Genomic DNA, 24669 nt, shown 5'->3' on the forward strand with positions numbered 1-24669 from the left:
AATGATGGGAAGATCATGGGGATGATGGGGAAAATGGGAAACGATGGGAAGATCATGGGGGATGGGGGAAATTGGGAACGATGGGAAGATCATGGGGGACGATGGGGAAAATGAGGAACGATGGGAAGATCATAGGGGACGATGGGGAACAATGGGAAAAAATGGGGGGCGATGGGGAAAATCTTTCTTGGAGATTGTAGCTATTTTCGGATACTGCGGTTTGGCAGGCATCCAACTCAGTTCTTAGAGAGCGGACTCGAGGTATTCCCATTGAAATGTATTGCGTCATTCATTTCAATGGGGAGCTCCGCTCATCCTCTCGGGCTCCACCCGCTGGTCTTCTTCGGTATAGGGCCAAAAACCTTGAAATCTCCATAGACTTCTATGGAGCTCCAATGGTGACCTATGGGACAGGGCTGCAAATGGGAGGTAAAAAGGCAGGAAGGGAAACAAAGGGCCATAAACATACAAACACAGTTAACCCTTTCCCTTCCGACCTGATCCCAGTGTATGTGCTTGGTGTATACACTGTAAGGGTGAAAACACGTAACCAGGGACATACATTTTGTACTGAGGCAGGGGCATAAAAACACACTTAACCATTATTACAGTTAACCCCTCGCTTCCCACACGAGAATAGGGATGGCCCGCTGGGGTGTACCCCCTTTATTATTACCGGGCCAGCCCCCCTTCCCTCGTCACACTTACACAATTTAGTATCATCAGCAAAGATGGAGACTTTGCTCTCAATGCCAACCTCAAGGTCATTAATAAACAAGTTAAAAAGCAGGGGTCCCAGTACCGATCCCTGAGGTACTCCACTCACAACTTTAGCCCAACCTGAAAAAGTTCCATTTATGACAACCCTCTGTTGTCTGTCCTTTAACCAGTTTTCAATCCAGGTGCATATATTATTACCGAGTCCAATTTTCTTTATTTTGTACACCAACCTCGTGTGAAACCGTATCAAAAGCCTTTGCAAAATCGAAGTAGACCACATCAACTGGATTACCCTGGTCTAAATTCCTACTTACCTCCTCAAAGGAACAAATAAGGTTAGTTTGGCATGATCTATCCTTAATAAATCCATGCTGACTATTACAAATAATTTTGTTTTCCATGAGGTATTCCTGAATAATATCCCGTATTAAACTTTCAAGAAGTTTCCCCACTATTGCAGTCAGGCTTACAGGTCTGTAATTCCCCGGTTGTGATCTAGCTCCCTTTTTAAATGTAGGCACCACATCAGCTTTACGCCAATCTTGTGGTACTGAGCCTGTGGAAATGGAGTCCTTGAATATTAAATATAATGGTTTTGCTATTACTGAGCTTAACTCCTTGAGAACTCTTGGATGTATGCCATCGGGGCTACGTGCCTTATTTACTTTAATTTTTTCAAGTCGCTTATGAACTTCTTCCTCAGTTAACCAATTGTTCATTAATATGGAGGTTGTGGCTTCCTCCTGCAGCACTACTATTGAACTTGATTCTTCCCTGGTAAACACAGAGGCAAAGAATTTGTTTAATACCTCAGCTTTTTCCTTATCTCCAATAATCTGTCTACCCATCTCACACTGAAAGGGTCCGATATTTTCTTTTCTCATTTTTTTCTTATTAAGGTACTTAAAGAACTTTTTAGGGTTGACCTTACTTTCTATTGCAATCCTTTTTTCTTTATCCATTTTTGCTAATCTGATTGCCCTTTTGCAATTTTTGTTACATTCCTTATAATTCTGATACGATGCCTCCGTCCCTTCTGACTTAAAGAATCTAAACACCTTCTCTTCTTGTCCATTTCCTCCCCTACCTGTTTATTTAGCCACATTGATTTTGACTTAATTCTTTTATACTTATTACCCAAGGGTATACACTGATAAGTGTGCTTTTCTAACAATGTTTTAAAGACTGCCCATTTATCTTCTACATTTTTCCCTGCAAAAACATCATCCCCATCATCATGGGGGCCGATGGGGAAAAAACAGGGAACATCCCCTTCAAAAGTTGTACCAGGAGAAGGAGGAGAATATCTGCTCCAAACATAAAATGTGACTTTAGAAAAAGATGCAAACTAACTGGGAAGAAGTTATGTTCAGCATGCAACAAACACAAGTTTAGTACTTCAAAGTACAGTGTAACAATATAAAAACAACTGAAAGAAAATATTTATGCCATTTACCCTCAGTCAGGATGGACATTTGTATTTATTTCATTTTTTTTAAAACTATACAAAGAAAAGAAAAAAAAAGCCCTAGCAGCTGCATGCCAAGAACGTGTCCTTCTTGCACACAGAGGGCTGAAGTTCTCATCTTCCGACTTTTCCCAGCCTGTGGTCTGTCTTCGGATCAGCGATAATTGCCTGAACGGCTACAATTGCTTCGTTAATTTTCGTCTGCAGCTCCCGTAACTCTTCTACGTGCAGCAATCGCAATATTCTAGCAGCATCATTAAGAACCGCATCTGTTAACCAATGGAGAGAAGAAAAAAAAAAGTTACGTCACTGCAAAACATCACAATACATTGGGCAATTTCCATAACTATTTTTCCTGAGTCAGCAATTTCCTAACATTGATGAAGCTTTTCCTGCATAATATCTTCTGGTGGGTTTAAAAAAAAAGATGTCAGCAGAAAAAAGGTAAAACGCAGGACAGTATCTTACCTCCGGTGTCAAATCCAAGGATATGCTTATCTAAAGCAACTGGGAGGCCCTGTAAAAATAAAAATTCAATGAGATTGCACCAAATACAAATATTTCCCTAAAACATTTCTCACTGTAGCGTGAAATCAATAGGACAATGCGTGTTTTAAGGCTGCAGGGAGCGGCTATTACAAAGTAATCCTTCGTTTGGGGAAAAAATAAATGTTTGTAGCTGGCGAGGCATAAGGCTGCGCTTATAATGCTGGCGACAGTGAGGCTGCGTCAAAAATGCATTGCCGCCATCACGTGCGGTTATAGTAAGCGCGACTGATTGGTTGCGATCGCTGGAAGACATCTCAATTTGATTTTTCCAGCGACCGTAGCCGGACGTCACCGTCACTATAAGAGTAGCCTAAATGTGTCTGACATCGAACAGAGGCTTCTGTTCTGGCTGCTTACTAATCTTCCAAGCGATACATCAATGTGAACAATAAAAGGCTGGATCCAATGTCGCACACAGTAAAAATGCAACGATGATGGTAGGACAAGATGTTAAAAAAATAAACACATTGTAATACATGCAAGTCATTAAAAGAAATTACATTGAATCTGTGTCTGGGATAGGATCAATGTCTCACATAATTTAATGTAACGTTTCATGTGATACAGGTCATATTAACTTCTCCAATCTTGAGAATTCTTAGAGACCCTGTGAGTTCTTGTGAAATTATTCACTTTCCTTGTGTTCTGTGGCACAAATGTTTTTATTCTAAGAATGAACCCTGAACTTCTTTGCTCTCATACTGTAAATATTTCTTCACACATTTTTGTGACAATAAATCTTGAACAAGTGTGCTTTGAGAATTTATAGAAACCAGAACAAAAAAGACACACAGGAAGATACCAAACTAAAACCAAAAATAATTTTTAAAAAATAATTTAAAAATACACAAAGAAGATTGTGTGTTCAGATGTAGCAATTCCAAAATTAGGCGTTACCAAGGAAATGCTGGGGGGGTATCCGGACTGCAAAGTGTCTACAATAGAGTGTTAAGTGAATAGAAGGAAGGCCACACATTGAGAGACCAACACTTCTCCAGGGACCCAGAGGTCCTTATGCAATTGTTGATCATTTCCTACCATTATTTCTCAGATTATCTTTATGGGTCATCTTTACTAAAGCAATCTATTTAAAGTCACGCTTATTTGTGCTCTCCAACACCAAGCTATAAAAACAGCAAAGTCACCACGCAGGCCCGGAAACGGTTTTGAATTAAAATTAAAAATTTTTTTAAAAAAAAGTGTTTTTTTTCTTTTATTACATTCTCAATAAATGCTCGTGTCCTACACCAGGGGTGCAATCTCCTGTCCTCAATCCCCCCTCCTCCCCCCACAGGTCAGGTTTTCAGAATATTCCTGCTTCAGCACAGGTGACTCAATCAGTCCCAGCTTCAGCACATTTGGCTCAAAGACCTGTGCTGAAGCAGATATATGCTGAATATCTGACCGAGGCGGGGGGGACTTGAGGACTGACGTTGAGAACCCCTGTGATACAACACATATTTCTCCCCCCCTCAACATTAATGCAGCAACACTGGGTGCCCTCCCAAAATGCAAACGTAGGCTCCAGTAAACTGGTAACTATGCTAATGCTGTTAAAAAAAAAAAGAAATAATAATACTCATGTAAAAAAATTAGGGGGGGGGGGGCTGGAGAAAAATCTGTGCGTAGCCAACACAATATAGTCAAGAATGTGATGAAACAGAATTTCTCAGTAAGAGATAGTGCAGAGTAAAGTAGTACTATGAGTATTAGGTGATACCTGTTTTATTTGGACTAATAATGGATATTATAAGACAAGCTTTCGAGAGTTCTCTCTTAGGCTGCGTCCATAGAGGGGGGAGCCGCGCTCCTCCGCGCTGACGCTAAGGCTCGTCTGTGCAATCAGGAGCGATTGCATGAACTAGCAGATGAGCCAGCGTGCGCGATCGGGAGGCGGGGGGAGGCGGGGCACTGACGTCACTGGGCCAATAGCCCGCGAAGCGCCGACGTCAACGCGCCGTTGCTTCGCTTTGATTGGAGGTTTTCAGCCGACAGCGCGCTCAGAAACAGGTTCTGATGTCGGCTGAAAATCCCTGCACCTCAGCACGCCTGCGGACGCTCGCGTGAGCCCCCTCCCAAGACATCCTCATTGAGGATGACGGGGCCCATCGCGGAGCGTCCGCACGGCTCAGCGCTGACTGTCCTTCAATGGACTCACTCAGGTCAGCGATACTGATTTAGAAAATATTCCATGAGCTTAACACAGATGTAAAAAAAGCCATCTAAAAGGCAGATGATGGAATATGAAATATAGGAAAGAATGTAGCTAATGAATTGATGACCTCAAGTCTTCAGGCATATTATACTTGGTCCATATTAAGCAAAAAAAAAAACATTTAATAAACTGCAGAATAATTATAAGAGCATAGCGTGAAGCACGTGTCTAAGCAAACATACCTCTTTTGCGTTGTTCGCCTTCGCTACAGCTTCCGGAGTCAAACGTTCCTGAACTAGGATGCGAATGGCCTAAACAAACAGAAATAATGATGGTTTCTGCATGCAAAATCTATACAACAATTACACTCATACAGCAAGTTTAGGACTTGCCCACAAACTAAAAAATAATGATGTGATCTAGTGGTGGGAATCATGGCTAGGATGCTAGATTATGTATTATAGTTAAATGGTGTGACCCTTACAATGAAGAGGGCGGGGGGGGGGAGGGGGAGGGGTAGTTTCTTTCCAATTTCTATCTTTGCCAAAAATGCACCCAATTTCCTTCATTAAATGTTTTACTTAACCATTTATTATTTTAACATTGTATAGAAGCAGAGGGTCTCCCGAGCTAAACCTTGTTCATTTCAGCTCTGGGGACCCCCTGCTTCCAGAGATATAGATGTCCGAAGGGGGTGTCAGTATCCCTCTGCTTTTTAAAGCTCCCGCATCATGCGGGCCAATAGGAGCCGCACTGGATGATGTCACAGCTTCCTATTGGAACGCAGGGAGCGGGAGCTTTGAAAAGCGATCATCATGTGATCCCTGCTAGCTGAGCAGAGCTGCTACCGGCACCTACTACGGAGTTAAGTATCTCTCGGAAACAGGGAGTCCCCAAAAGTGAAAATAACGTGGTTCAGCTCCAGACTTCAATACTATGTATAAATGAAAAGAAAAGATTTTTTTTATTTTTTTTAAATCGCCACCTTGCATTGCGGCTTTAACCCATTAAAGGGATACCCTACACACGGTGGCCATTATTTGAAAACAATGTCATTTTTGTGGCCTCTTGCCCGTCACTGTGATACTAGAATGACAGGTGAATAAGATTTTAGAGCACCAACGTAATGCACAGCACTAGGATATTACTATTGGCAGCTACGGTAGTAAAAAAAAAAATCAGCTGTTGAGGAAGAAGGCCGAGAAGCGTGCGCGTGTGCGCAAGGAGAAGGGAAGGGGAAAAACAACGATGGGTGGCGATGGGGATTAAAAGAGCGAGGGTGAGGAAACCATGAACAGGAGAGGACGGGAGGGGAGGACGGGAGGAGAGGACGGGAGGGGAGGACGGGAGGAGAGGACGGGAGGAGAGGACGGGAGGAGAGGACGGGAGGAGAGGACGGGAGGAGAGGACGGGAGGGGAGGACGGGAGGGGAGGACGGGAGGGGAGGACGGGAGGGGAGGACGGGAGGGGAGGACGGGAGGAGAGGACGGGAGGGGAGGACGGGAGGGGAGGACGGGAGGGGAGGACGGGAGGGGAGGACGGGAGGGGAGGACGGGAGGAGAGGACGGGAGGAGAGGACGGGAGGAGAGGACGGGAGGAGAGGACAGGAGGGGAGGGTGGAAAGAATGAGGATGGATGTGTTTACAGCATTACGTTCAGCATGGAAAACCCCACGGAAACAGACTTTTCTGAAACTATTTCGGCCCTGCCAGTCGTTATGAATTGCTGTGTGTCATTAGGTTACAGATCCGTAACGCAAACATTACTTGTGCCAAGCTAGCAAAGAATACATAATTAGACACATTACATAAACAAATTGTGGCCAGTTATTAGTACAGCACGCTGGTAAAGAACAGCAACTCCCAAGCTTTCTTTTACACATTGTCCTCCCCCCGATTATAAAATATTTGTTCTGCGAATCCCTAATTAATAAATATTATTGCCTACTCAGACTATTGCTAACAAAACTGTGGGACCGATCCCAGGCCGTATAGTGTCCTGAGCTCATAGGGGTAGAGAGGGAGGGGGGGGAGAAGACAAGCTTAATAAGGCCCCCAAACAGCATCACAGTGTGTGCAGCCAGCATGGGGGGGCGGGAAGGGTATAGCTGTCACTCACTGTGAGCTTCCAAAGTCACGTCACACAATGCCTCGTTGTGGATGGAAAACATTGTGGGCAGCAACTTCAGAAGCTCTCGCTGTACCCACACTAAGGTGCAGTGTGGGGCCTTACTAAGTGCGCACTCCCCACACAGGCACAGGAACCCGCCATTGTATTTTGATTTTTTTTTTGCCGAACCTCTTGGACATCTTACGAAGCCCTAGGGGTTCCCGCACCCTTCATTAGGAATCACTGGTATATAGTAGGTTTCCTACGATAGTGTGCATCAAATAATAGGCTTACTTTTAGCATCACCAGGTAGTCGTCATGCCTCTGTATCTGCAGAAGGTTGGCCAAAGCCATCACTCCGGCTTTGAAGTCAGGATTGGTCACTGGGTGGAACATCATAAAACAAAGACAGATCACAACATGAACAAAGGGAAGTCTCACAAGACCGAGCCATGCTGCACACCAATCATTGAACAGTCTCACAAGACCGAGCCATGCTGCACACCAATCATTGAACAGTCTCAACTGAGAGACAGGTATGGCCAAAAAAAAAAAATGAGAGTTGTAAAATGTATTTATTGGATCTGAAGAGGAGTTTATTTTAATTTCCTGCTGCATCGTTGTACAGAATAACAGGAAACAGGGAGTGCTAGCGGTGTTTCGCAAAGTGCCAAAGAAAACTACAGAAAAGGAGCCAACAGCTCGTTAAGGCCGCGCGACGGTTGACGTCACCGCTAGCTAAGGTTGTAATTCGCTTTGCGGCGACGGCGTCATTAATTGGTTCAGAGGCTGTCACATGTAGCGACAGCCTCTGAAACATTACATTTGACCGGATTAGAACAAATACATTTGTATGTTAAAAGCCAGTGGAACTGTAGTTGAAGACTGAAAATGACGGATAAAATAAAATTGTTAAAAATAAAAATGTACAAAATGTTTAACCCAGGAGTGGCCAACTCCAGTCCTCAAGGAACACCGACAGGTCAGGTTTCAAGGATATCCCTGCTTCAGTACTGGTGGCTCAATCAATGACAGCCACCTGTGCTGAAGCAGGGATATCCTTAAAACCTGACCTGTTGGTGGCCCTTAAAGACAAGAGTTGGCCACCCCTGTATTAGAGATCTCTCTCTCAAATTCCTAAAATTTGATGCAAGCTAATGCCCCACAAGACAAGCAGAAAGCCTATAAATGAAAATTATTATGTATTATTCATGCACAAGCCCGACCTTCTGCTAGTTCTAGTGTGTAAATATGTGCTGGGGTGTAAGCTTCCTGTCCGCACATATGCAAACACAAAATAACACTAGTGCACCAGTCACCCACAAAAAGCATTCGTACAATGTACATATTCCATTCGTCTTCTTGAAAAAGGAGTGAAGTGTAGGATTATTGGAAAATAATAAAACACTCATCACTCCATAAATTCTTAACGGATACAGGCTTCTGTTATAAACCTCTTTTCCGGGTCTTACCATCCAAGTTTATTAACGGTTCAGTGGTCTTTGAAACGTCTGCGTTGAGTGGCTTTGCATTCTTATATTTGTCGACTGGATAAGAAGAGGAAAAGGAAATTTACTTGCATCGTTGGAGAAGATTTAGGCAATCTAGGGTCTAAAACAGATTGGTGACTTTTAACAAAAACAACTGTAATTGTAAAGTTTAAAACAGAGTAAGGACACATGGAGCATATAACTGCATATTGTGTGTGTTTGGGCTGCTGCTTTAGCAGTAGACGGGAAGCACATTTCAAAGTAAATTAATGTACAGCAAATATGAATATAACTTGTGAGAACATTCATGTGTAGCTTGCAGCCATGAAAATAAAGAACATCACATAGTACATGAAGCATACAATGCTTATCGCTCACCTAATTATTCTAATTAAAATATTCTTCTCTCATGGTGCATAGGGTAAGGTTAGCATGGACACAAAAATCCAAGTGGGGTAGAGACCCTCAATTGGACAAGAAACCCAAAATTGCACTCTATGAGAATAAAACACTTAGTGGGAGTGAACAATATATCCCAGGCTAATAGCCAAAGTGTCTATCCACCTATTAGGAGCTGCCTTCATCAGCTAGTCACATCATAATCCCCGTTGTCCATGCCTTCCCCTTGTTCGATCCCCCATTACTCTATATATCTCCGGTCCCTAAGCCTTTTAGTATGATTCACCGTGTGAATCTCCGCTGCCTCTGCCCACTTCCGCACCTGTGCCAGGAGTTTGCGTCACTTCCGGCGCTTGCTGGTGATGATGCGTTCTTGATAATTTCTTCAGAGTATTGGCTGACAGGACACTACGTGTTTCGCCGTTACACACGGCTTCATCAGGAGTCCTGATGAAGCCGTGTGCAACGGCGAAACGCGTAGAGTCCTGTCAGCCAATACTCTGAGGAAAAGATCAAGAACGCATCATCACCAGCAAGCGCCGGAGTTCCATGACGCGCCGGAAGTGACGCGAACTCCTGGCAGAGGTGCGGAAGTGGGCAGAGGCAGCGGAGATTCACACGGTACACGGAGAGATCGCGACCTTCTGCATACCTGGTTATCTGTTGCCGACCACGCTGTTTTATTCCTAACTAGGTGTACGCCTCCATTTTTATTTTGCCTTGTCAATATATTTTACAATCTACACTATATGTTCTTTTCTTTCTTTGGAGATTGTCTGCTGGCAGTTGTGCATCTATCACAGGGATCATCCACCCCATAAGTTGGATGACTGTTCAGTTTTGGCTGCTTCAATGTGAGTAGTCCTTTGTGAGCCCTACACTATCACTTAAATCTCATTTAAACATTGCTGTACTATGTGATGTTCTTTATTTTCATGGCTGCAAGCTGCGCTCCTCTGGTCCTTTTTGGAAAGAATTGAACGTACAAGACTTCTGAAACAGACTCCCACCAAGGGTTCTTCTAAGCCTCTTCATTGATATTCACATTATAGATCACTATAGATTGTCACTTGTATTTTGTTATTTATACACTGTCACTGATATTATATACTTTTTGGCACTAATTAATTTTACGTATAATTATATGCACTAAGTTTGGGTTTTTGTTAGAGCGCTATCGAGCACCTTTTTTTCCCAGAACATTCATGTGTCTCAGACAGGTCTGCAACCATTATTCAATACCAAATGCTTCCACTGCAGCCAGGGATTCTGGGTAATGACATGCAAATGAGCACAGCGGGTCACCTTTTGCTTCAAATCCATTTTAACATGTACCCCTGTAAGCCAATGCCTGCTGCATTACACAACTTTTAAGCACAGTCCAGGTTAAAGAAGTGCAAAGCCAGTAACCCTACTCACAGACAGCTGTTTTCAACCTTTGGTCCTCATTAGTGTCAGCCTGGTTATTGGCAATGCAGTAAATTAACAATTCATTGCACGCCACTGGAAAATAAATGTGTTATCTAACAAATGGAAAAAAAATTAAATAATAATAATAATAAACTCATACCATTATCCCCATATTCAAAACGTACAGCTAGTCCCAGGAGCCAGTCAATTGATTCTTGACGTTCTTGCAATTTGAAAGGGCAATTCACATCCTTCAAATACTGATTGAAAAATTGTGAGGGGGGGGAAGAAGAAAGAAATTAAAAGTTTGAGGAGCAGCATATTCCCAATACCTTTAACCCTTGTACCCCAAGGCTATAACATTCATCAATGCAATACAATGTAAAGCTACTGCCATGTCGACATCTTTAGCTACAGAAAACATTCTCCCAAGGAGATCGCCACGGAGAACCAAAACCAAATGAATATGGCATATATGTATGCAGGAGTCACCTTTTCGTACTGGTTGTCCCATTCACTGTTCTGTATGTTTCTTAAGTTTCCCCGGTCTTCAATTTTGTAGTGTCTAATTTTCTGATCTTCTAACCAAACAATGAAGTTTCGAAATTCAGTGTCATCTGTAAAAGGAAATAGGACATCAGAAAGGATAGAATAGCCAAAACGGGAATACCATATCTGTATCACATACAGATGTTACAAATAATTATACACCAACATTTTCCAGCACTGATAAGTATTTAAACGTATCCTAAATTATATTACTATTCTCTTACGGCCCTTCTAACTCGTCATTTATTTAGTTATCCGGTCCCTTTGGGAAACTGGCAGACGCTTGCTGTAGATTATAGCTATAGATTTTAAAAGATAACAACATTAACAGCAGACAAAGAAAATTACTGCGAGAAGCGTCAATTACTGGCTCAATAGCACCACCCTGTGGGTGCAATTAACAATGTTCAAAATCACTGGTTCCATGCATTGTGCTTAATGGGATCAGTTTTTTTTTAGTTTTGCATTATTTAATTAAAAGGGAGTTCCCCTCTTGCCCTTTCCAATAGCTCTATTTCTTTCTTTTTTTAAGCCAGTTTTTAGTTTCACAATTTTGGGGTACAAAACATAAGAGCGGGTTGGGATGGGGGGTTAGATGGGCACAGAAATAAGGGGAGGGATATGGGGGTGACAGAGGGTGCACAAGTAACTTTACATACAACACAAGTGGTATAACATGTTACAACATTAACATTTCTGTTTCCACCTTTTTGGGGTTAAAGAACCCTATAATTATATTGTGAAATTCTGCGGAACCCCAACCCTCTCTAATAGCGCATCGGAGATCAGATGCATTGTAAGGAACCCAACTCTCTCTAATAGCGCATCGGAGATCAGATGCATTGTAAGGAACCCAACCCTCTCTAATAGCGCATCGGAGATCAGATGTATTGTAAGGAACCCAACCCTCTCTAATAGCGCATCGGAGATCAGATGTATTGTAAGGAACCCCAACCCTCTCTAATAGCGCATCGGAGATCAGATGTATTGTAAGGAACCCAACCCTCTCTAATAGCGCATCGGAGATCAGATGCATTGTAAATTCTTCTGTATTTGATACAATTGTCAAATGACCTGAAAATGGCAGGGAACCCTTTACGGGATGCCCGGGGAACCCCTGGTGGAAAACACTGCTATAAGGATAAGTGAGCCAGCAGTGAAAAGTGTAAGAGAGACTTCCACGCAGCCAGCTAGTTGTCACGTTTATACGTTTTGGGGAACGTGGGGGTGGGGGTTAACCGGATATAAAGCCATGTACAGAATACAGCTGCTCTTGTATCGGCCAGTCCTGTTGCCATTGAAACCTACATTCCACACAACCCTCCTGCCTTGTTGCAGGTGTCTAAAGTCCAAAACAGCGAGGCACACAGTGCGCACAGGATTCTGGGTACCGCAACCCAGCACAGTGAGGCACACAGTCCGCACAGGATTCTGGGTACCGCAACCCAGCACAGTGAGGCACACAGTCCGCACAGGATTCTGGGTACCGCTGCCCAGCTTGCGAGGCACGTTGGCTGCTAGTGGCACGGCGCGCGCGCTCCTCATCCTTTGGTGACCTCACTCACCTTTGCAGTTAAACCCGGACGGGTTGTGGTAGTCCAAGGCCTGCAGCTTCCTGTGGAACATGGTGTAACCAGCGGCTCGGCAGCTGACAAGCTGGGGGAAGGTAGCTCCACGAAGGCCTTGAATGCGCAGCTGCCATTGGCGGCCAATCACAGTCCGCGACTACCAGAAGAGCCAATCAGACGAGGAGGAAGGGAAGTCTTGTCAGAGTGACACGCAGATGTCGGCTGAAGTACGAAGCGGACCTCTTTTATTTGGGCAAAAACCCCCCTAATGAAGAATGGCAAAGCTATCTCAAAAATACATTAGCAATAACGCCGTTTATTATCACTGGATGGGTAACCTAAATCACAGGCTTACAGCTGTATATTACTATATATTCATTTATTTCATGTTCATCGACTGATTTGCCCGAAACAAACATGGCGACAATGTTCCCATTTACCCATGTGTGAAACGTCACGCGTGTTGTCAATAGACTTTATTTAACACGAACAGTGATGAAGTTATGAACAGGTTTGCCCAGTGTCTTTGCCCTTGTGTATCAGACGCTCCCTTCCTTCATAATGAAGATATAGCACAGACAGCCGGGCCCCAGATTTACAGGACTTACATTATCTTACACAGCTACACAATACACAGTGACTGCTTTGTAAGCATAATTTCATATGACATATATATATATATATATATATATATATATATATATATATATTCAGGCAGTCCACGCTACCCGTCGTTTCACTTTCCGACGGATGCCATCGGCAACGCATCACTGTGCAATCCTATGGGGCCGTTTTCCGATGCCGGAACGCCTTATCTGACCCTCACCAGATGCTTGATATGGGTTGCCCGGTGTCCAGTGTTGAACTGGACTGTCCTGTATTTGGAAACTGTCCAGTAAAAAATGAGAGGTAATACTTGACATGTATGTGTATACTGGTATTACCTCTCTGGGCGTGTATGTGTATACCGGTATTACCTCTCTGGGCGTGTATCTGTATACCGGTATTACCTCTCTGGGCGTGTATGTGTATACCGGTATTACCTCTCTGGGCGTGTATCTGTATACCGGTATTACCTCTCTGGGCGTGTACGTGTATACCGGTATTACCTCTCTGGGCGTGTACGTGTATACCGGTATTACCTCTCTGGGCGTGTATGTGTATACGGGTATTACCTCTCTGGGCGTGTATGTGTATACCGGTATTACCTCTCTGGGCGTGTATCTGTATAACGGTATTACCTCTCTGGGCGTGTATCTGTATACCGGTATTACCTCTCTGGGCGTGTATGTGTATACCGGTATTACCTCTCTGGGCGTGTACGTGTATACCGGTATTACCTCTCTGGGCGTGTATGTGTATACGGGTATTACCTCTCTGGGCGTGTATGTGTATACCGGTATTACCTCTCTGGGCGTGTACGTGTATACCGGTATTACCTCTCTGGGCGTGTACGTGTATACCGGTATTACCCCTCTGGGCGTGTATGTGTATACCGGTATTACCTCTCTGGGCGTGTATGTGTATACCGGTATTACCTCTCTGGGCGTGTATGTGTATACCGGTATTACCTCTCTGGGCGTGTATGTGTATACCGGTATTACCTCTCTGGGCGTGTATGTGTATACCGGTATTACCTCTCTGGGCGTGTATGAGTATACCGGTATTACCTCTCTGGGCGTGTATGTGTATACTGGTATTACCTCTCTGGGCGTGTATGTGTATAACAGCAATTCTCCTCCTCACCTTTAAAGCTTTACACTCCTCTGCTCCTCCTTACATCTCATGCTTAATTTCTCGTTATGCACCATCCCGATTCTTGTGTTCTGCTCAAGGATGTCTTCTCTCTACCCCTTTTGTATCTAAAGCCCTCTCCCGCCTTAAACTTTCTCACTGACTGCCCCGCACCTCTGGAATGCCCTTCCCCTCGATACCCGACTAGCACCCACTCTATTCACCTTATGACACACTTGCTTAAAGAAGCATAAGAGTAGCACCGTAGATATTACTAGACACATGATACATGATACATAAAGCTCGGGCCCCTGCAGACGCACTTAGCAAAATGCTCTCCTACTGTCTCTGTACGTTCTTCCTACCTACCAATTAGATTGTAAGCTCCTCGGAGCAGGGACTACTCTTCCTAAATGTTATGTTTGTCTGAAGCACTTATTCCCATGACCTGTTATTTATATTTATTATTTGTTATTTATATGATGACCATGTGTATTACTACTGTGAAGCGCTATGCACATTAATGGCGCTATACAAATAAAGACATACAATACCTCTCTGGGCGTGTATGTCGGTGTTACTTCTCTGGGCGTGTATGTGTATACCGGTATTGCCTCTCTGGGTGTGTATGTGTATACCGGTATTACCTCTCTGGGCGTGTGTGTGTATACCGGTATTACCTCTCTGGGCGTGTATATGTATACCGGTATTACCTCTCTGGGCGTGTGTGTGTATACCGGTATTACCTCTCTGGGCGTGTATGTGTATACCGGTATTACCTCTCTGGGTGTGTATGTGTATACCAGTATTACCTCTCTGGGCGTGTATGTGTATACCGGTATTACCTCTCTGGGTGTGTATGTGTATACCGGTATTACCTCTCTGGGTGTGTATGTGTATACCGGTATTACCTCTCTGGACATGTATGTGTATACCGGTATTACCTCTCTGGGCGTGTATGTGTATACCGGTATTACCTCTCTGGGTGTGTATGTGTATACCGGTATTACCTCTCTGGGTGTGTATGTGTATACCGGTATTACCTCTCTGGACATAATGACCTGACTGGCTTAGGGGGCCGCAGGATTTCCACCAGCAGGGACAGAGCAGGGCTGTTGCTAGGGGGCTGGGCAGTTTCCCCCATCCTGATTGCTGCGGAGTAATGCAGCCAACCAGGAGGTGTCAGGAGCCTGGGGGTGGGGTCAAGGAGAGGAGGAAACTGCGTGGAGCTTGAGTAGAGCGCGTTGTCTCTTTCACCATTGTGCCCAGTAGTTTTGGAGAAGCCACCTGGCAACCCTAGACCCCAACCTCCCCCAGCACAACTCATGTAATCACAGTTTAAATGTTGTAGTCGTTCCTTTACCCAGCACAACATTTAAACTGTGTTTACAGAAGTTGGGCCGGAGAAGAGTGCGGGGCTTCTGTAGGCATGGTTCCTCTGCATGCGCGGGGCCTGGTGCATTCGCACCGATGGCGCCTCCATCAAGCCGCACCTTTGCCCGTTTAATTGTAAGCAGCACCACTATCCCATATATAGTGTAGGGTTTATAATAAGAAGTGGGGTCCATTTATATTATACTTCTTGCGTTTGTAACACCTACATTCATCCAGGGCTCATGCAATTACAGGATGGTTCTCAGACTTCTTAATATTTGTGGGTTTTTTTTTTGCAGATAACTGGTACTTAACCTAAATATAAGCTGCTTGGTTTTGGAATCAGATAGTAAGAAACTCCTGAGTTACGGAAGTAATGCGGATGACCAGGGGGCCGTATAGTCATCTGCTCAGGTTAAGGTTAATTTGGGGTGGGCGTTAGGGTATTTAAGGGACGAGGGAGCCACATACCAACAGAAAAATCGAGGAGAAGAATCATTCCTGCCCAACCCTCGCTGTTGAAGATGGGGAATTCTCCGGGTAAAATGGGCGGCCGCAGGCCCTCTTTTCTTACATTAACCACCACGGGGCTTTATTCAATAGGCTCCAAAGCAGACGATCAGCCGGGGAGGTCGGCCGAAAATTCCTATTCAAGTCAATATTTATTTATAAAATATTTTACCAGGAAGTAATACATTGAGAGTTACCTCTCGTTTTTAGGTATGTCCTGGGCACAGAGTTAAGACAAATAATACATGGTTACAAATACAGTTACATAAATGACCAGGTTATACATTATATACAAGCCATTGCATGCACAGTTAGAGATTATGTTATGGGCGTATGAAACAGTTACAGACCAGATTAAAATGTGAGACCGCCTTAGATTTGAAAGAACTTAAACTGGGGGCGATCACTGCCTGGTTGGATGATTGCTGTGTGAGTGGACGGTCGTGCTGTGATTAGACAGTCACAATGTGATTGGACGGTCACGGTGTGATTGGATGGTTGTGCTGTGATTGGATGGTCGCCCCGTGAGTGGCCAGTCGCCGCGTGGGTGGCCAGTCGCGGCGTGAGTGGACGGTCGCGATGTGATTGGCAGCTTCTGGGTTCGTTGATTAATTCCCCAATCAGAATCAGAAAGTAGGTTTTGTGTTTTGCGAGCAGGAAAAACACAATGTCCATCACCCATTGCACTGCAATGTTGAAAATGTTTGCACCTTGTGAATTAAGTACAATCGTGATGCAAGGTTATTGATGTTAAATAACACACACTGGCCAAAATAAGCATCTGTTCGTGCTAAGTTATTGCTAAAATGTCTAGCAACACAGAAAATCATGAAACTAAATAAGGACATTGTGCATAACTGTAAAGGAAAGCAGGCCAAGGTTTTCCAGTCTGGGGAAGCTGTTTATTCTGATATTTCATGAATACAGCTTATGTCTATGCTGCAAAGCTAAATTTGTGCCAGCAGAGGGCGCTCTAGAAAAGCAAAAATCGCTATTTGTATGCATATTATTTACTGTATATGTTGGAAAGTTGTGTCTGTGTGCTAGGCATTTGGACAGCTCTTAAGATATCGTAACCACATTTTGCTGGATGGTTCCTGAGATCAAGGAGCAGGTTTTGTCTAATGTTTGGATACAATTCACACATGACATCGGCAATGACATCACTGATGACCTGATCCCATCACACCACACTCACGCTGCCACTTAATCTTGATCACTCCAATTTGAAACATTAGAAAAAATACAGGAGCAGCCAAAGATCTTCCAGACTGAGTGTGAGATCCTTGTTTGGGACGAGCGTACAAAACAAGACTCCAAAAGACTGTTCATGGTCCCAAAGTACAGCAAAGTATCCGGCCGCTCCTCCTTCTCTTACCGTGCCCCCCACAACTGGAACAGTCTACCGGAGACTCTCACAGCCACCACCAGTCTAAGTTCTTTCAAAACTAAAGCGGTCTCACATTTTAACCTGGTCTGTAACTGTCACATACGCCCCTAACATAAATTATCTCTTACTGTGCATGCCATGTCTTGTATATAATGTATAACCCTGCTCACTTAATGTAACCATGTATTTGTCATCTTAACTCTGTGCCCAGGACATACTTGAAAACGAGAGGTAACTCTCAATGTATTACTCCTGGTAACACATTTTTATAAATAAATAAATACAAAGTCCGACAAACACGCAGCATTAGAGACTCTGTGTTTGGGACGAGCGCACAAAGTCCCACAAACACGCAGCATTAGGGGCTCTCTGTGTTTTGGACAGAGCACAAAGTCCCACAAACACGCAGCATTAGAGGCTCTCTGTGTTTGGGACGAGAGCACAAAGTCCCACAAACACGCAGCATTAGGGGCTCTCTGTGTTTGGGACGAGAGCACAAAGTCCCACAAACACGCAGCATTAGGGGCTCTCTGTGTTTGGGACGAGAGCACAAAGTCCCACAAACACGCAGCATTAGAGGCTCTGTGTTTGGGACGAGCGCACAAAGTCCCACAAACACGCAGCATTAGGGGCTCTCTGTGTTTGGGACGAGAGCACAAAGTCCCACAAACACGCAGCATTAGAGGCTCTCTGTGTTTGGGACGAGCGCACAAAGTCCCCCAAACACGCAGCATTAGAGGCTCTCTGTGTTTGGGACGAGCGCACAAAGTCCCACAAACACGCAGCATTAGGGGCTCTCTGTGTTTGGGACGAGCGCACAACGTCCCACAAACACGCAGCATTAGAGGCTCTCTGTGTTTGGGACGAGCGCACAAAGTCCCACAAACACGCAGCATTAGAGGCTCTCTGTGTTTGGGACGAGCGCACAAAGTCCCACAAACACGCAGCATTAGGGGCTCTCTGTGTTTGGGACGAGCGCACAACGTCCCACAAACACGCAGCATTAGAGGCTCTCTGTGTTTGGGACGAGCGCACAAAGTCCCACAAACACGCAGCATTAGAGGCTCTCTGTGTTTGGGACGAGCGCACAAAGTCCCACAAACACGCAGCATTAGAGGCTCTCTGTGTTTGGGACGAGCGCACAAAGTCCCACAAACACGCAGCATTAGGGGCTCTCTGTGTTTGGGACGAGAGCACAAAGTCCCACAAACACGCAGCATTAGAGGCTCTGTGTTTGGGACGAGCGCACAAAGTCCCACAAACACGCAGCATTAGGGGCTCTCTGTGTTTGGGACGAGAGCACAAAGTCCCACAAACACGCAGCATTAGAGGCTCTGTGTTTGGGACGAGCGCATAAAGTCCCCCAAACACGCAGCATTAGAGGCTCTCTGTGTTTGGGACGAGCGCACAAAGTCCCACAAACACGCAGCATTAGGGGCTCTCTGTGTTTGGGACGAGCGCACAAAGTCCCACAAACACGCAGCATTAGGGGCTCTCTGTGTTTGGGACGAGCGCACAACGTCCCACAAACACGCAGCATTAGAGGCTCTCTGTATTTGGGACGAGCGCACAAAGTCCCACAAACACGCAGCATTAGAGGCTCTCTGTGTTTGGGACGAGCGCACAAAGTCCCACAAACACGCAGCATTAGAGGCTCTCTGTGTTTGGGACGAGCGCACAAAGTCCCACAAACACGCAGCATTAGAGGCTCTCTGTGTCTGGGACGAGCGCACAAAGTCCCACAAACACGCAGCATTAGAGGCTCTCTGTGTTTGGGACGAGCGCACAAAGTCCCACAAACACGCAGCATTAGGGGCTCTCTGTGTTTGGGACGAGAACACAAAGTCCCACAAACACGCAGCATTAGAGGCTCTCTGTGTTTGGGACGAGAACACAAAGTCCCACAAACACGCAGCATTAGCGGCTCTCTGTGTTTGGGACAGAGCACAAAGTCCCACAAACACGCAGCATTAGGGGCTCTCTGTGTTTGGGACGAGGGGACAAAGTCCCACAAACACACAGCATTAGAGGCTCTCTGTGTTTGGGACGAGCGCACAAAGTCCCACAAACACGCAGCATTAGGGGCTCTCTGTGTTTGGGACAGAGCACAAAGTCCCACAAACACACAGCATTAGAGGCTCTCTGTGTTTGGGACAGAGCACAAAGTCCCACAAACACGCAGCATTAGAGGCTCTCTGTGTTTGGGACGAGCGCACAAAGTCCCACAAACACGCAGCATTAGAGGCTCTCTGTGTTTGGGACGAGAGCACAAAGTCCCACAAACACGCAGCATTAGAGGCTCTCTTTGTTTGGGACGAGGGCACAAAGTCCCCCAAACACGCAGCATTAGAGGCTCTGTGTTTGGGACGAGCGCACAACGTCCCACAAACACACAGCATTAGAGGCTCTCTGTGTTTGGGACGAGCGCACAAAGTCCCACAAACACGCAGCATTAGAGGCTCTCTGTGTTTGGGACGAGGGCACAAAGTCCCACAAACACGCAGCATTAGAGGCTCTCTGTGTTTGGGACGAGCGCACAACGTCCCACAAACACGCAGCATTAGAGGCTCTCTCTCGCTCGCACACTTCAGGACCTCAGAGGCAATGAAACTATGGTGGGTGGAGCTGCTGTTTTAGCAAAGGGATTTCACATTAAAAAACTACAAAATGTAATTATCCATTTATAAATCTCAGTATTTTTTAGAATTCAAGACCAACGGACAGTATTTTCAGCTAGTGATTCATAAAGTAACTAATCCCCGGTCCAGAGTTTCTTCCAAAAATAACATCACAATATTACTAGATTGCTATTGTAACATTTGCAATTCATTTTAGGGAACAGTTGATTTGCCGATAGGGACGTTATTATGATAATTCTGACAAATTATCCGTTCTTTTCAACTTTGAAAGAAAAATGGTTCCCTTGGCAAATAATGCAATGTCCCTGAAACAGCTAAAAATACAGTAGTGTGACCTGCTAAAGGAAGGTGACAGGAACCAGTGGCATGCACACCACTAGAGGAAATGCCTAAAAAGTCATGGTCATTTTCAAGAAATTCGAAATATTGGTGCTCTTTTGTGTTTGTCCTTATCTGTAAATATTCTTGTTTATAATATGTAAAGTACCCCATGACCTATAGAACCATCATATTTCAATGAGTGTGTGTGTGTGTGTGTGTGTTTGTGTGTTTGCTACCCATGTCTTCATTAGTCCATAGTAATTAATCTATCAGAATTAGTCAACTCAATGCTTGAAGAAATTTGAGTGGTAGAAGAGGAAGCGCACAGGGGCCTTTTTGTAAGTTACCTTACTCTGTATTTAAAGCATCAGAGCAGGTATATGCATAATATGACGTTTCAGGACAGACACGTCCTTTCCCCGGACCATACACCTTACTGCATAAGTGAAAATAACAAGTGTATATATAGCCATAGGGGTTACAAAATCACCTCATATATGATCATAGCTGGGCAGCCACTGCAGCCTCATTACTGCCTGGTTGATGTTATTGACGTCACGTCGCTAGGCATTAGTCAACTCAATGCTGATAGAGAGTGATTTACTCTGATTACATAGTAAATGAGGTTGGAAAAAAAAAAAAAGACATGCGTCCATCAAGTTCAACCCATGCTAAATGTAGGCGGCAGATACTTTATCCTATATTTGTATTTACAGTATTTTGATGCAGAGGAAGGCAAACACAAAACAAACCCCAGTGACAGATTATCCAATTCTGTCTCATAAGGGGAAATGTCATTCCTTCCTGACTCCAAATAACGGCAATCAGATTACTCCCCGGGTCAACATCCTTCCCGTGTTTACTTATCTGGTATATCCATGTATACCTTTCCTATCTAAAAAGATTTTTTTTTTTTTTTTTTTTGTTTCAAACATTTTTATTATTTTCTGACAGGGGTACATTCACATCACATGGTTGTTTATAGACAGTAAACTTAATTAACATATACATTTAAAAGTGAACAACCCGAAGCATCTCAAGGTTGATTGATCGAGAAGAGGCGATCTGCCCCTAGTATTTTGTAACCTCCTATGCATTTAGATTCTACTATGCAACTTTTTTTTTTTTAAGAGATATCTATTGTATCTGCCATCACAGTCTCCATGGGTAATTCTGTAAATGTCTTTTGGAGGTACATTAGAAGTTCAACAAGCAAATAAATTCTCCACGGTCGGAATATATATATATATATATATATATATACAGTGTTCGACAATCCTATACATTTACACGCCCGGGGCGGGTGGATTTAACCCCCGGGCGAGTAAATATTGGCCCAAGCAGAACACGTGCTTGTTTTTTTAAATTTCCCCGCTCGCGCTGAATTTTCCCTGCTCGCGCTGAAAAAATAAATAAATAAATAACTCCCCCTACCTGATTGCTGATTGGCGCGCGCTCCCAGGCTTTGTGGGCGCGCGGCCAGGCTCTATATGAGCCAGCCCCCAACGAGCGGCCATTTTTTCTGGCCAGAGATCTGTTGGAGAGTACTAGAGTAAGTACTCTCCAATCCTCCATCCCCTCTGCTCCTTCCCTGCCTCCTGCAGTTCCCCCTTACTCCCCGCTTTCCCCCCCCCCCAATACCCATGCGTGGCTGCAGATGGTAGCGAGGGTGTTCCGCCTTCTCTCCCCGGCCCCCGCTTATCCGCGCGGGGCGGAGGTGTCCCCCCCTTATTCCCCCCTTATTCCCCCCAGCTTCCCGCGCCACTTCCAGCTTTCCCCGGACCCCGCGCGGGGCGGAGGTGTCCCCCCCTTATTCCCCCCAGCTTCCCGCGCCACTTCCAGCTTTCCCCGGTCCCCGCGCGGGGCGGAGGTGTCCCCCCCCTTATTCCCACCAGCTTCCCGCGCCACTTCCAGCTTTCCCGGGTCCCCGCGCGGGGCGGAGGTGTCCCCCCCTTATTCCCCCCAGCTTCCCGCGCCACTTCCAGCTTTCCCGGTCCCCGCGCGGGGCGGAGGTGTCCCCCCCTTATTCCCCCCAGCTTCCCGCGCCACTTCCAGCTTTCCCCGGTCCCCGCGCGGGGCGGAGGTGTCCCCCCCCTTATTCCCACCAGCTTCCCGCGCCACTTCCAGCTTTCCCGGGTCCCCGCGCGGGGCGGAGGTGTCCCCCCCTTATTCCCCCCAGCTTCCCACGCCACTTCCAACTTTCCCCGGTCCCCGCGCGGGGCGGGTGATGGTAGTGGGGTGTTCCCCGCTTACCCCGGCTTCCCGCGATCCCCGCGGGCGGGTGATGGTAGTGGGTGTTTTCCCGGCTTCATGCGCCACTTCCCGCTTCCCAGATCCCCGTGCGGGGTGGGAGATGGTAGCGGGGGTGTTCCCCTCTTACCTCCTTGGTCTCCGCTTCCCCGCGGTCCCGTGGCTGTCCGCGCAGGGAGGTAGATGGTCGCAGGGGGGGCGAGCGGGGCAGTGGTGGTGGTGGTGCTCGGTCGCGCGGCCTTTCCTCTTCTTCCCCCTGTCATGTGTGTGTGTGTGTGTGTGTGTGTGTGTTTGTGTATGCATGCATGTATGGGAGAGAGTGTGTGTGTGTGTGTATGCATGGGAGAGTGTGTGTGTGTGTGTGTGTGTGTATGCATGCATGCATGGGAGTGTGTATGTGTATGCATGGGTGTGCGTGCGTGTGTGTGTGTGTGTGTGTGTGTAGGATACCAGAAGTGTCACCCCACTCCAGTCACCCCACCACCCCACCCCAGTCACCCTGTCACCCCACCCAGTCACCCCGTCACCCCACCCAGTCACCCCACCCAGTCAACCAGTCACCCCACCCAGTCAACCAGTCACCCCACCCAGTCACCCCAGTCAACCAGTCACCCCACCCAGTCACCCCATCACCCCACCCAGTCACCCCATCACCCCACCCAGTCACCCAGTTACCCCACCCCCGTCGCCCTCTCTCTCTCGCCCCCTTTCTCTCGCCCCCTCTCCACCCTCTCTCTCTCACACCCTCTCTCTCTCACACCCTCTCTCTCTCACACCCTCTCTCACACCCTCTCTCTCACACCCTCTCTCTCCCCCACACCCTCTCTCTCCCCCACACCCTCTCTCTCCCCCACACCCTCTCTATCTCCCACACCCTCTCTCACACACCCTCTCTCACACCCTCTCTCTCACACCCTCTCTCTCACACCCTCTCTCACGCACCCTCTCTCACACCCTCTCTCTCACACCCTCTCTCTCACACACCCTCTCTCACACCCTCTCTCTCTCACACCCTCTCTCTCACACCCTCTCTCTCACACTCTCTCTCTCTTTCTCTCACACCCTCTCTCTCTCCCCCACACCCTCTCTCTCCCCCACGCCCTCTCTCTCCCCCACACCCTCTCTCACACCCTCTCTCTCACACCCTCTCTCTCTCACCCCCTCTCTCACACCCCCTCTCTCTCTCTCTCACCCCCCCTATCTCTCTCAACCCCCCCCTCTCTCTCTCTCACCCTCTCCCTGTGTCTGTCTCACACTCTGTTTCTGGATCTCTTATTTACCCTATATATCTTAACTGCCCTATACTACACCAAAATAACCTATACTGCTTTCTTCTAGATCTGACTCAAGCTTCACACAGAAGACATCGGAACTCCCCCTAACCCAGAAGACAGGTAGGGAACACCTAACATTGCGGGAATGAGGGTACCTGGACATTGAGGAACTGCGGATCAGGTAAGATCCCAGGTGGGATTGCTGCTTTAGATATTGTGAAGCGGGGATGTCCAGACACTGGTTAAGGGGTTCAGGAAACTAGTCATTCACACCTGGCTTTTATTTCTAGATCGACATTCACACACACACACACACACACACACACACACACACACACACACACACACACACACACACACACACACACACACACACACACACACACACACACACGTAACAAGGACTAATTGTAGTATAATGTAATACAATAAAGACATTTATGTCAAAAACGAATGTTGTTCTGGCTAGGAATTTATTAAATGTATTTTATTTATATATTTTATTTTAAAGCGGGGTTGGGGGCAGGACTAGGGTTGGGGGTGGGACTAGGGGCGGGGTTGTGGGCGGGACTAGGTGGCGAGTAGATTTTTTGGTTGGGCGAGTAGATTTTTGGGTGATTTGTCGAACACTGTATATATATATATATATATATATATATAATATATATATAGATTATAGATGAGAGAGACAGAGAGAGACACAGAGACAGACAGACATACAGACCTTAAGTATGTTTCCATACAAAGGCTCAGATGCCAT

The 24669-nt window shown here is 45.9% G+C and overlaps 1 protein-coding gene across 3 annotated transcripts; it reads right to left on the reverse strand.

Moving 5' to 3' along the window:
- Positions 1-2160: 2160 nt before the first annotated feature.
- RTRAF (RNA transcription, translation and transport factor) lies at positions 2161-12570 on the reverse strand. 3 transcript variants are annotated; one of them, XM_075613792.1, is made up of 8 exons: positions 12415-12570; positions 10793-10917; positions 10461-10560; positions 8474-8548; positions 7296-7384; positions 5135-5203; positions 2657-2705; positions 2161-2457 (listed from the first exon to the last, which is right to left on the reverse strand). In XM_075613792.1, exons 1-8 carry the CDS (start codon positions 12473-12475, stop codon positions 2303-2305), a joined length of 723 nt encoding a protein of 240 aa, XP_075469907.1. In that variant the 5' UTR covers positions 12476-12570; the 3' UTR covers positions 2161-2302. The 3 variants fall into 3 exon arrangements, with proteins under 3 accessions (XP_075469907.1, XP_075469906.1, XP_075469909.1); XM_075613791.1 differs by lacking the exon at positions 12415-12570 and adding an exon at positions 12178-12400; XM_075613794.1 differs by lacking the exon at positions 12415-12570 and adding an exon at positions 12108-12162.
- Positions 12571-24669: the final 12099 nt, after the last annotated feature.

The sequence above is a fragment of the Ascaphus truei genome, chromosome 9, assembly GCF_040206685.1.
Source record: "Ascaphus truei isolate aAscTru1 chromosome 9, aAscTru1.hap1, whole genome shotgun sequence".
NCBI classification, from domain to species: domain Eukaryota; kingdom Metazoa; phylum Chordata; class Amphibia; order Anura; family Ascaphidae; genus Ascaphus; species Ascaphus truei.